The sequence below is a fragment of the Camelus bactrianus genome, chromosome 16, assembly GCF_048773025.1.
Source record: "Camelus bactrianus isolate YW-2024 breed Bactrian camel chromosome 16, ASM4877302v1, whole genome shotgun sequence".
NCBI classification, from domain to species: Eukaryota; Metazoa; Chordata; class Mammalia; order Artiodactyla; family Camelidae; genus Camelus; species Camelus bactrianus.
In genome coordinates, this window is record NC_133554.1 from 39,508,927 (window position 1) to 39,520,169 (window position 11,243).

General features: G+C 58.3%; 1 protein-coding gene across 5 annotated transcripts; it reads right to left on the bottom strand.

Annotated features, from left to right (window-relative positions):
- Window positions 1-968: 968 nt before the first annotated feature.
- CORO6 (coronin 6) lies at window positions 969-9,098 on the bottom strand. 5 transcript variants are annotated; one of them, XM_074343174.1, is made up of 11 exons: window positions 8,751-9,098; window positions 7,332-7,592; window positions 5,788-5,910; window positions 5,186-5,315; window positions 4,911-5,092; window positions 4,197-4,316; window positions 3,163-3,267; window positions 2,926-3,071; window positions 2,506-2,563; window positions 2,172-2,402; window positions 969-2,089 (listed from the first exon to the last, which is right to left on the bottom strand). In XM_074343174.1, the coding sequence occupies exons 2-11, from the start codon at window positions 7,527-7,529 to the stop codon at window positions 1,964-1,966; spliced, it is 1,419 nt and encodes a 472-aa protein (XP_074199275.1). In that variant the 5' UTR covers window positions 7,530-7,592; window positions 8,751-9,098; the 3' UTR covers window positions 969-1,963. The 5 variants fall into 5 exon arrangements, with proteins under 5 accessions (XP_074199275.1, XP_074199276.1, XP_010956543.1 ...); XM_074343175.1 differs by having other exon boundaries at window positions 969-2,086; window positions 8,751-9,078; XM_010958241.3 differs by lacking the exon at window positions 4,197-4,316 and adding an exon at window positions 3,707-3,826 and having other exon boundaries at window positions 8,751-9,077.
- Window positions 9,099-11,243: the final 2,145 nt, after the last annotated feature.

Sequence of the window (11,243 nt, forward strand, 5' to 3'; positions counted from 1 at the left end):
TTAGAGCCCTGGAGGCAGCTGGCACGGCCCGGTCCCCCTGCTTTGCTGTATCCTGACCCCTACCCCTCTTCCCTGGGCTCGACCCATCCAAGGGCGGAGCCAGGCGGTCCTGAGGGGGAGCCGGTCCTTAGAGGAGCAGTGTCCCCATCTCTTGCTCCTTCTGGCCAGTCCTCCTTTCTGCTCACTGACCCCACTCCAGGACACTGCCCGTGAAGCCTTTGCATCTCCGCTCTTCACCCCTGGGGGGCAGCTGAGCTCCCCACGTGCTGTGTTGCTGCTTTATCCCAGACACAAACCAGCACGTCAAGGGCCCAGCCCCTCCCCCACCCCGGCATTTCAGCGTCAAGTGCACTTAGCGGGGTGCCCGGCTCCCCCAGCCCCCACACCTCTCCCGGGTCTCTCAGGGTGGTCCCAGCTTCTCCTTGGGCGGCCAGAGGTTGGAGTCCCTATCCCCAAAGCACGTTTTTGTGATCAGGGAGGGTGCCCAAGGTAGCCCCCCAACCTGGGCAAGGCCTGGCTCCCTCGTGGTGTCTTGGCGAACGGTGGGGGCAAAGTGGGCATGGGGCAAACACTAGACTGAACACAGAGGGGCCTCCCAGGGCCCTAGGCACCACCACCCACCCCTTCCCACCAGCTGCTGCTAGCCCTCTGTGGTTGTGCGTCCCACTTAACCCCACCCAGGGGCTGACTCCAAAACCCTTCATCCAATGGTGCTAACCCCCGGCTCTCCCCTGCCCCACCCCACCCACCCAGAGAAGCACAGACCCCGCCAGGGGCAGGGGCCCACCGCACACCCTTGTCCGAGTTCTCTCGGACTGGCCTTCCTGGCTCAGCCAGTGGGGCTCAAAAGGGACACAAAAGAGACGGAAGAAAAGAACAAAGAGAAGCTGTTCCTCTCACCCCCTTCCCTGATGCCAGGGGCACCAGACTGATTCTGAGGCACAAATAAAAGAGGCTTCAAACCCGAGGCTTTTCCTACCTGCCTTTACTAGGGAAGATCCCCCACCTGTGGGTTGGGCGTTCCTTCTGAACTTCAGTGTGGGGAGGGCCCTAAGGTAATAGGATGTCTGGTGGGTCCTGAGCCCAGGGTTGCATTTGTCAGGTCCCCCAGGAGTTTGAGGGTGGCATTTGCAGTGGCTGGAGGGGTCTCACACCCCCACCCCCACCCATGCAGGAGGCACAGACTGAGCACTTGATTAAGTGTTTCTTTCAGTCCATCTTGTTTTCCTCCTAGATTCAAGGCCACAGCAGAGAGTTGGGGACAATGTGCATGCATGGGTGCGTGCATGTGTGTCTGGAAGAGGTGAACCTGCTTCCTCATGCCAGTTTTCTGGTTGGTTCTCCTGCCGGAGTGCCTGGAGGAAGCTGCCCTCTCCCCTGCGAGTGGGAAGAAGGAAGAGAGCCCTCTGCCATAGACTGCTGGGTGTAGCCCGTGGGTCCGGCTCTACAGCCAACGTTTGTGTATGTCTGTAGAACTGGGGTGACGCCCATTCAGTTTACCACTCAGGGTGGTGGAGTCAAGTGAGCTGATTAGAGGGAGAAGCGTTATAATTTTCCCCAACCAGTCTGGGGAGACCCGTCGAATCGCTACCCCTTTGAGATCAAGCCCAAGCTCCCCAACATCCCCAAGCATCGCGCTAATACTAAGCACTTCCCTTGCCCCGGGCGGGGAACAGCAGCACCATTGCTGAGGGCCCTGTCACTCCGGGCCTCCCAAGACCAGCTCCTGTTGAGTCCCGGACAAGGCAAGCAGCCCAGTGGGAGCCTGATGGACGCGAGTCTCCGCAACGCTTCCTCTGTCCTGGGCTCCCGCGAGGCTCGGAGTTCCCTTCCCAGTTCCCGGCACCGGCCCCGGCTCCGGCCCAGAGGGGCAGAGTTCCGAACCCAAAGCCGGGGCGGGGCCGAGTGAATGCGCTTGGCCCGGCTTTGCCCTCCCGGCTTGGAGCTTTCCGGGCGCGCTGCGCTAGTCTGTGTCGTCCACCAGCTCACAGAGCATGTTCTCCAAAGCTGTGATGCGCTGCTCCTGGGCTTGCACCTGCTCCCGCAGGGCCTTGATCTCCTCCAGCAGCGTCTCTAGGGTGTGCTGCTGCTGGGTGCAGGGGACAGAAGAGGCGGTGTTGGGCTGGGGGCGTAGGGAGATGGAGCCTGGGTGGAGCCGGGAGGGACCTTACCGACAAGGGGGCGTCGCTGGCCGACTGGCTGCGGCGAGGGCCAGAGGGTGGGCGCACGTCCAGGATGTTGCGCTTGGTGACCCGGAGCTCGCGGTGCTTGGGGGGCACGTAACCGTCCCTCAACGAGATGAGCACGGGTTCGGCGTCCTGGCCCGATAGCCATTCGTCCGCTTCCAGGGCCGGCTCGGGTCCCGGCGTGTCTGGGTAGAGGTCATCCTGGAACAGGTCTGACTGCGGGGTCGGGGGACAGGAGAAGGACCGTTAACAGGGTTCCCGGCCTACTTCTCTCCCTTCAGCCTCAAAGCCCTGCCCAACCCCTCTCAGGGCCACTCACCTTGCGGGGCACAGTCATGATGATGGGTTCACACTTTCTTTCGTGCAACTTGTAGAACCTATAAGGAAGTGGGGTTCAGCACTCCCGCAGGCTCCCATCCCCTTAACTTCTACTGGGGCCAAGAGTTTAGAGGCCAAAACTTGCTGAGCACCTACCATACTTTGCACTTTAAACACATTCAGCTGGTAAAACACCTCTGGTGTGGTGTTTAATCATCATTTACAGATGAGGAAACAAGTTCAGAGAATGTCAAACTAGTTAGTGCAAGAGTGGGGTGGGGGGCTGGCACTGGAAGCAAGCCTGTTTGACCTGCTCAAACCCACTCTTTTCCAAAGGTTACAGTATTGGGGAAGCCCCCAGGTCTTTCCAGATGGTACGTGGGGACAGAGGCAGGCAAGCGGCAAGGGCAAGGCTGCTGACCTCGCGATCTCGCACTTGCTGACATCCAGTCCCCGCTTGGGCATGAAGCCCATACCCCTCTGCGGCTCCTTGCTGCTGAACGTGTTCAGGTAGTGCACAAAAGGTGGTTCCTCGGTAATCTCAAAGTACCGAATGCTGCTGTCGCCCTGTAAAACCAGTCGGTTCAGAGATGCTCTGGTTGGGGGTCTCCCACATCTTCGTCCAGCCCCTCTGTTCTCCCCTCCCGGCCGGGAGCACCTTGCCACATAGGTAGATGATGCTGGAGTCGGGATCGTAGAAGGGCAATAGGACGCCGTTGCTAGTGTCCATCTCCTGCAGTGCCACTGGCTCCTCGAAGTTGTTCTGCCCGAGCACAGGAGGCGTGACCAGCACTGTCCCGCCCTCTGTGACACTTCTGGATCCCCTGAAGCCCCTTTATGCTTCCTGTCAGCCCCCAAACCCACGCGCGTTCCCAAGGCAGCTCTGGTGAACGGAGCTGCAAGCCTCGACCCTGGACTATCACTCCCAGTCCCCTGCACCTATACCCCCGCGCCACCACATGCAGTCACCGCAAACCACCCCCAGGGACACGGCATCACCAGGTGGGGGCGCCAGCGTGGGCTCCTTCAGGCGACGCAGCAAAACTGGGCAGAGGGGTGGGTGTGGGGATGGTAGGCGCTGCAAAGGGGGCAGCAGCCTCCAGCCCTGTCCAGGTGGGCATGCCCTGCGGGTGGGGGCACCTGGCCCCTCTCCCGTGATGCCAGTCCCCGGGGCACACACCCCAAGCGTCCAGCTGCGTTACCGGGTCCCACAGGCCCAGCTCTCGCTGGCTCATGCGGGTGAAGCCCGTGGTGAAGATATGACCCTGGCGCGTGAAGACCGCCCGCATGGGCCTCATTCCCTCGTGGGCCGCAAACCTCTCCTGGGGGGTGGGGGAGACAGGGAGAGGCGTCATCCAGCTGCCTGCCCTGGGGAGTCTGGAGGGCCAAGCAACCAACTTGCTGACTTGGGTGTGGGGGGCGGGGACAGGGGGTGGAGGCGAAAGGGGCAGTTTCCTGGGGGCCTTTGGCTGGTCTCAGGCCTGGAGAGCGCTGGGCGCGCACGTCTCTCAGCAGATCCCGAGCCCTTAAGCGCCCTCAGAGCAGGCTCCCCCGGCACGCAGCGAGGTTCTTCCCAGATGGGAGCTCCCCGCTCCGCTTCAGCTCTCTTGGGCGCCGGCCGCGGCCTGAGAGGGTGCTCCCGGCTGACCCAGCGAAGGAGCGAGCGCGCGCGCCCGGCGCGGCCTGGCCTACCGGGTCCCAGAGCGCGAGTTGTCGCTCACTCATCCTGCTGAAGCCGGTGCTGAGTAGCTTCCCGTCTGCGGTGAAGACCGCCCGCAGCGGGCGGGTGCCCTCGTGAGGCCGGGCTCGCTCCTGCTCGCGGGGTTAGTGGGTTAGAGCGCCCGCCGCCCCGCTCTGCCCCGGCCGTGCTCGACGCGCGCACTCTGCGCAGACGTGCACGTGCCAAGCGCATCCCGTGCCCCGCGTTAGATTCAGGCTGGTGAGGCAAGTGCTGCCCCCCGGGCAGGGATACTCAGCTGGGACAAATAATGCGAGGGTTACCCCCAAACCCCTTCCCAGCGGGTCAACTAGGGTGAAAAGGGGCCTGCCCGTGAGCCAGTGTCAGGCTCAGACCCTGGAAGATGGCTCTAGGTGCCGACCGGGAGGAGAGGGGTCCGGGAGCTTAGGTTCATGCAGGTCTGGTGGGAGGGAGGATAGTTTGCAGCTTTCCCCACCCTTAGTCACAAATCGAGCGGCCCTTCTCTGAACTTCTGAGATGCAGGGGAGGGAACAGAAGCGGGGCCGAGAATTGCGGGTGAGGGCTTACTTAGAGGACAGGGGGCTGAGTCTGGGGTTGAGGTGGAGGAGGTGAGAGCTGGGACCGGAGGCTCAGAAGATTGCAAGTGCAGAGGCCTGACAGCTGCCCCTTGGGGTAGGGGCTGGGAACTGGCTACCCCAGGTACTCACCGCCACCACCTGGCCCTTGCGGGGGTCAATGATGCGCAGGGTCTTGTCCTTGCAGGTGGTGGCTAGCAGGCTACCGTTGCTGTTCCAGCACACGCTGTGGATGACGTCCGGGTGCATGTCGTCTAGACTCAGGAGCACCTCCCCAGTGCCCACGTTCCAGATGATGATCACATTGTCACCACCTGCCCAGAATGGCCAGGCACCGTTACCTGGGCCCTGCCTTTGCCACTCCCCATCCAGATCTATGGTAGGGGCCCCTCCCTAGGCCCCCAGACCTGCACTGAGCAGGACATTCCGGGCAGTGGGGTGCCAGGAGAGGATGCCCACACGTTTGGAGTGGCCCTCGAGTGTGATGATGGGTTCCGTAATGTTGCGCATAGGGGTATAGTCTGGAATCTGCCACACCTGGGTGGAAGGAAAAGGCATAGAGTGGGTGGGATGAGGAGCCCGCTTTGTCTCTCTGCTTCTCCCATGCTTCCCCCATCCTCCTTCTCCACCAACCCTCCAACCCTACTGGTTCGCTTCAGTGGTAAGGGTCAAATGCAGGACAAGATGTAATGGTGCCTGCCTGGGGTAGAAGCAGCTGGGAGCCAGGAGGGGGCACTGCCAGCTCTCCAGAGACTTCCCTACTCACCCAGAAGGGAGACTTCAGAGCACTACCCCCCTGCTCTTTAGGTCCCAAGGTGGCCATGGCTATAATTAGTCCTAAGCAGTGCATCCTGGGAGGGGTTGGGCATGTAGCTAAAAACAACCTAGAAGCTGGGCAGGGCAAGGCCCTGGGACTCAGCACCTCCCTTGCCACCTTCCCCAGCACAGGTGAGGCAGCCCACCCTGCTTCCCCTGCCCAAGTGCCCAGCAGCAGCCACCTGGCTCCTACCATGATAGTGGTGTCATCTGAGGCACTGGCGATGACGTTGTCATTGTGTGGGCACCAGTCGATGTCCAGCACAGGGGCAGTGTGCCCAGTGACCAGTGGGTAGTTCTTATCCACTCGCCCTGTCTGCAGAGGTCAGAGAGGGAGATGTGGGGCCACTGTCCTTGTGTTTTCTGGGGGTGGGGAGTGGACTTGTTTACATCTCAATTCTCTATTATCTGTTTTCTCTTTGTAGACCCTCCTCTGTGCTTCTTCATCCCCATCCAGTCTACATCTCGTACTTCACTAAAGGCTGAGTTGAAGTCATTTAATATCAAGGAATCAGATTCAGAGAGGTAAGATAACCAAGGACACACAGCTAGATACTTGGTAGAGCCAAGATTTGACCTCTCAGTCCAATGCTCTTCCAAAAACACCTACTTGGAGGAGGGTGGTCTTGGGCCTGTTCCCCCAAGTGAAATGTCTATGGGAAGACCCTGGTGGAGTAGGTCAAGGTAAGGTAATATGCAGCCCTTTCCTAGTCACACTTGACAGATCTCCCCCTTGTCACTGGCTTTGCCTTGGAACCACAAGCAACAGGCATTCCTGGTGCCTGCTATCTCCCAACCTGAGCTGGGACCCATCTATTTTTGGTCTTTATGGTATGTTTGTGGGGGCTCCAAGGCCTTTGCAGGGGCTGGCATCAGCCCAGGCCAGGCGGTAGGAAGAGAGGGGTGGCCGTGTGGCATTGGAGTGGCAATTGTACTGGGGAGGAAGTGGCTCCAGCTGAAATTTGAGCCCTGGGGATGGTGTCCTTGGATTGTGTCTGCGTTGTCCTGGAGTGAGTCACTGGCTATTATCAGGCCTCATCCTGACCTTGCCACCTGTGGGGCCTCCCCTAACAAGGTATAGGGGCCAGAATCCAGGTGAAGGTCATGCGTTGGAGTGGCCATCCTGAGGGCAGAGATGGCTGAGGGGCTTGAGGCTACTCAGTAAAGGTGGTCATTGCTTGGCTCCCATCCCTGGAGTAGAGAGCACTCTGGCCTTATATGTCATGTCCCCTGCCCTTTGCTCTTATTCTACCTTACTGCAAGAACCAGAATGGGGAGGTGGCCAGGGACTCTTTGGATAGAGCCTGAGTTTGTCCTCAGTGTGTGCTCTGGGATGTGACAGTCAAATGGTCACCCAGGGCTGGGTACAAAGATCTTGATACCAAAAAATGAAGGGATGTGGCATTATGAGCAATAGGAACAGAATCTTGGCCAGGTGCTGACTCCACTGCTTCCCAGCTATCTCCATGACCCCCTCCTGGTCCCTGCTGGGAACAGGCTGCTGCATGGAGAAGGGGTGGGCTGTGAGTGTGTGGGCCACTATGATGCTGCTACTCAGGGAGGGGTGAGGGAGCCTCCCATTTGGTCCCTGAGGACTTGGGGAACAGAGAGCAGTCAATCCATGGGACTGCTCTTCTGACTGAAGAATGGAACTAAGTGAGAACACAGGCTGCTGTCCAGAGTCCCCAGGAGTCACAGCCAGTGTCCTCCACCTGCTTCCTTCCCCTTATCCCTCACCTTGGCCAGAGGCAGGACGATGAAGGCACCTCCACCCCCAGCCTCCACAATAATGGCCAGGAATTTGGGGTTGACGGCACAGAAGGAGCTGTCCCATGTGACCTTGGACACTCGGATGTCCTCGTAGGCCTGGTCAGCCTTTGCTGCCTGTCCAAACACATGGCGGAATTTGCTCTGCCGAACCACACGCCGACTCATAGCTGGGGGCAGAGGTGGAGGATCTCAGTGCCCAGAAATGCCTTTGGTCCTTAGTCCTGTGAGCTGTTGGAGGGAGGAAGAGTTGAGGGTGGCAAATGAGAAGGGTTATCTGGCCAGGAGTCAGGTATAAATTAATGCAGAGTCTGGTCCTAGAAGCAGGGAGCTTTCTCCAAGGTGAATAAAAGTGTGGGGAAGTTCTCTGTCATCTATAAAGTGCTGATTAATTCAAGAGGCTAGGATTTGGGACTTGACTCCTCCTTAGAGAACCAGGTTCGGGGGACAGTGGAGCTTGACTGGGCCTGGGAGCTTCCTGGAAGTTGAAGTGCTTTTGGGAGGAGCCTCAATGCCAGGCTGCCTTCCCACTGCCAGCCTTGGATGAGCATCTCTTAATGGAAGTGGTTTATCTCCCAGAGGCCAGCAGAGGAGAGGCACCTTGTCTAGAATCAGAGGCCTTGGCTCAAGGCCAGCGATGGGGCTAGGACTTTAGTCCTCCAAGAGCCTAAACTCGGCATTTCTGTCATAGTGTAGGCAGATGGGGTTTTGCCTTTTTCTACAAATTTGCCAAGGAGAAGTTCCTCCTGTCAGCGAACCTGAGTCCTTCTTGCTGCTGTTTTCATCAGTTTCCTCTCATGTTGTTGGGGGGAAACAGTGGAAGGTGGATCTCTCCTCCTTCCACTCCTCTATGTACTGGCTTAAGAGGTCCTAACCTTGGTGTTCTGGCTTTTGCCTACCATACTTCAGTCCCACTTCTCTTCTGGATCGTCTCTCCTACTAAACTCTCCCTGGGTGGGGTCCTCGACCCCTGGGCTAGAGCCAGATTTTCAGGAGTGGAGTGGGGAGGATGAGGTGCCTTTTCTCCCTTTAGGGGCCTGGGCTAAGCTCTTTCCCAGGGGACACACTGTGCTCTTCCAAAGCCCCAGCCACTGACAGCTGTCCCTCCCCAGCCCCGGGCATCCCTGTGCCCTTCAAGCCGCTTCTGCGGCCCCCCAGCCTGAGGCCCAGCCTCCCCGCACCCTCCTCCGGCCTCCTGCCCCAGCACTGCGTTCTTGCGAGACGAGGTGTCTGCGCCCTGTGGGCCGCTGTCCGGCCAAATATAGACACCAAGTCCGCCCCGCCCGGGACCGAATCTGGCGGCGGAGGAGGGGGGGGGCGCAGACCTCTGTCCCCTCCAGACACCCCGCCCGCTCGGCTGGCTGCGGTGGCGGCGGTGGGGGAGGGTACCTGGTCCTGAGCGGGCCGAGGGGATCTCACGCTGCGACTTCTCCGCGGAGGGGGTTGGGGGTGCGCTGGGGGCCGAGGGAGGCGTCAGGGCACTGGAACTGCCTCTCCGGGTGTCCGCGGCGTCTGGGGCCCGGGTGTTCGGCTGTGCGCTCCGGCCGCTGCCTGCGACTCTCGGGGCCCAGCGCCGCTGCAGTCCCAGCTGCCGCTGCCATCAACCTGCGGAGGCGGGGCCTGGGGCAGGGGCGGGGCCACACAGGCCCCGCCCCCTCCAGCGGCGGGAAAGTCGAGCTCCGTAGACTCCGCGCGGCGAGTCTGCTGGCCTCCAAGAAGAGTCAACAGTAATTTTGCGGGTGTGAGCTCCTTCTCCGTGCCCCGCCCCTCCCATGTGGGCTGCGGAGGCGCAGGTTCCCAGAACTGGGCGCTGAGACAGGGAGCCGACGAAGGGGCGCGCTCCTCTTAGAGCCGGCGGCCGCGAAAGATCAGGTGCCGTCTCGCTGCATTCCTGCTGCAATCGCACTCCCAATTTAGCACATCCCGTCGGGCCGCGGCTGCGGGAAAGCACGTCCAGACACCCTTGCGGAGAGGTCCCGAAGAGGCTCTGGGGGCCCTTGGATGAGGGCCTAGGCTGGCCCAGGGCAGCTGAGAGGGTACCAGGCACGGGGCTGTGAATGTTACTGTTTTTATTATTAATAGAGATAGCGACCACTTGAGAACCTAAAACGCTGTCACCCTACCAGGCATTTCACCTAGTTAGAGAGGAACCCATAAAGCAGGGCAGAAAGCAGCCTAAAGACCGGGGGGTGAGTGGGAATGAACCCACTTTGACCGCCTGGGAACACCAGTTTCAAGGGGAAGTGGCTGGCTGGCACAGGTCTTTGGCCAAACTTTGGACACCCAGCCTGACTCCTGAAGTATTGAGGGCTTTGTTTGAACTGGTGCCCAACTGTGTTCCAAGGAAGTCTCCACCCTCTACCACGGATTGACCAAGGTTACAGAGGAGATAAAAAGGAATCTGATCAAAATACAGCCAGTGAAGAACAATTAGCCCCCCTAGCTGCTGCCTATCCAGCGCCCACCCACTGCTTCGATTTCTTCCTTTGGATCATAAGGCCCTGGAGAGCAGAAAGGGACCAGTTATTACTTCCCACTCTCCAGGGCACACCTGGGAATCAATGGAACACAGCTTCTCGGAGGGTAGAGATCAGCACTGGGGGTAAAGGGAGGGAAGGTGGTGGGACCCTCGAAGGCCCCCACAAGACTCTCAAGTATTCAGTGGCTTGTGGGGAACAGAACTGTTACAGGTGCTCCAGAAATAATTAATGGCATCAGGGGGCCATAAGGGTAGATGAGGAATCTCCCTTTTATGTAGATTCCAGGCACATGATTAGGAGGAAAGGACCTGACTGACTCAGTTGCTCCTTAGTAACAATAGCTCACACTTGTTATGTGTCAGACACTGTTCCATTCTGATAACAGCCTTCTGAGATGGGTAATATTATTACCCTTATTTAATAGAGGAGGAAACTGAGGCACAAAGAAGTTAAATAGCGTATGCATCATTCAGATGGTGGGAAGTGAAGCTGAGATTCCTACCCAAGTGATCTGGTGTCTGGGTCAATCTTTTCAGCGCTATGCATTTCTCATTGAAGGACAGTGACACGTTATCTCACAAGTGCTCATACTGTGAGCGTTACACCTTGTGGCACAGAGGAAAGGATGCCTGAACTAATTAGAAAACTGGAGTTCCAGCCATTGCTCAATCACCCAATTTTTGCAGCTCTCTGGGCTATAAAATGAAGAGGGCTGGCTAAGGTTCCTTCCAACTCTGCACCACTTGTTGGCAGAGAAGAGATTTGACATGCTGTCTCCTACCCTGAAATGGCATTTTTTTTCTTCCCTCTCTTCTTTTCTCCTTTTTAAAGAGAGCTGGGCACTGCACTCTAGATGGGAGGGTCTGGGACTAGCAAGCAGGAATCCTTCAATCCATTCTACCTTCCATCCATTACCTGGGAAGGGGGTTGCTCTCCAGACAAAGGAGTGGGAATTCACATATTGCTTAGAGCTGGCATGGCTCAGCCCAGCTCTTTAGCCTTCCTTCTTCTGACTGCCAAGGCCTAGCAGAGCTCTGGGTGGGCAGAATCAAGGCACAAAGAGCCAATCAGGGGGAAAAGCTACTTGGACTTTGTACTTTCCCTTGCTGTTACCCATTTGACTGTTACCCATCTGAACTGCAATCCGTAGAAGGCAGGCAAGGATTTCATCTTTCATAAAGCTACTTTCTGGAAGAGGTAGCCAGGCAACTTAGACGTGATTTGGTTGGTTTATTTTGGCTCGAAAGCCAAGACTGATTAGGGTCAGGGACTCCAAGCACCCCTAGAATATTTTGTGAAATGACCTTGCCTTCACCATCATGCACTCTGGCACTCCAGCCAGACACCAGGGGTGTACCTGTCCCACTGGATAGGGATGATTTCAAAGGAGAGCAGGCTGACT

Excerpts from the sequence above, each read along its gene's own strand:
- CORO6 (XM_074343174.1), bottom strand. The coding sequence starts at position 7,529 with ATGAGTCGGCGTGTGGTTCGGCAGAGCAAATTCCGCCATGTGTTTGGA. Across the intron at positions 5,093-5,185 it reads GAATGTCCTGCTCAGTGCAG|GTGGTGACAATGTGATCATC; the intron begins GTCTGGGGGCCT and ends CATTCTGGGCAG. Across the intron at positions 2,090-2,171 it reads CCAGCGACGCCCCCTTGTCG|CAGCAGCACACCCTAGAGAC; the intron begins GTAAGGTCCCTC and ends CCCTGCACCCAG.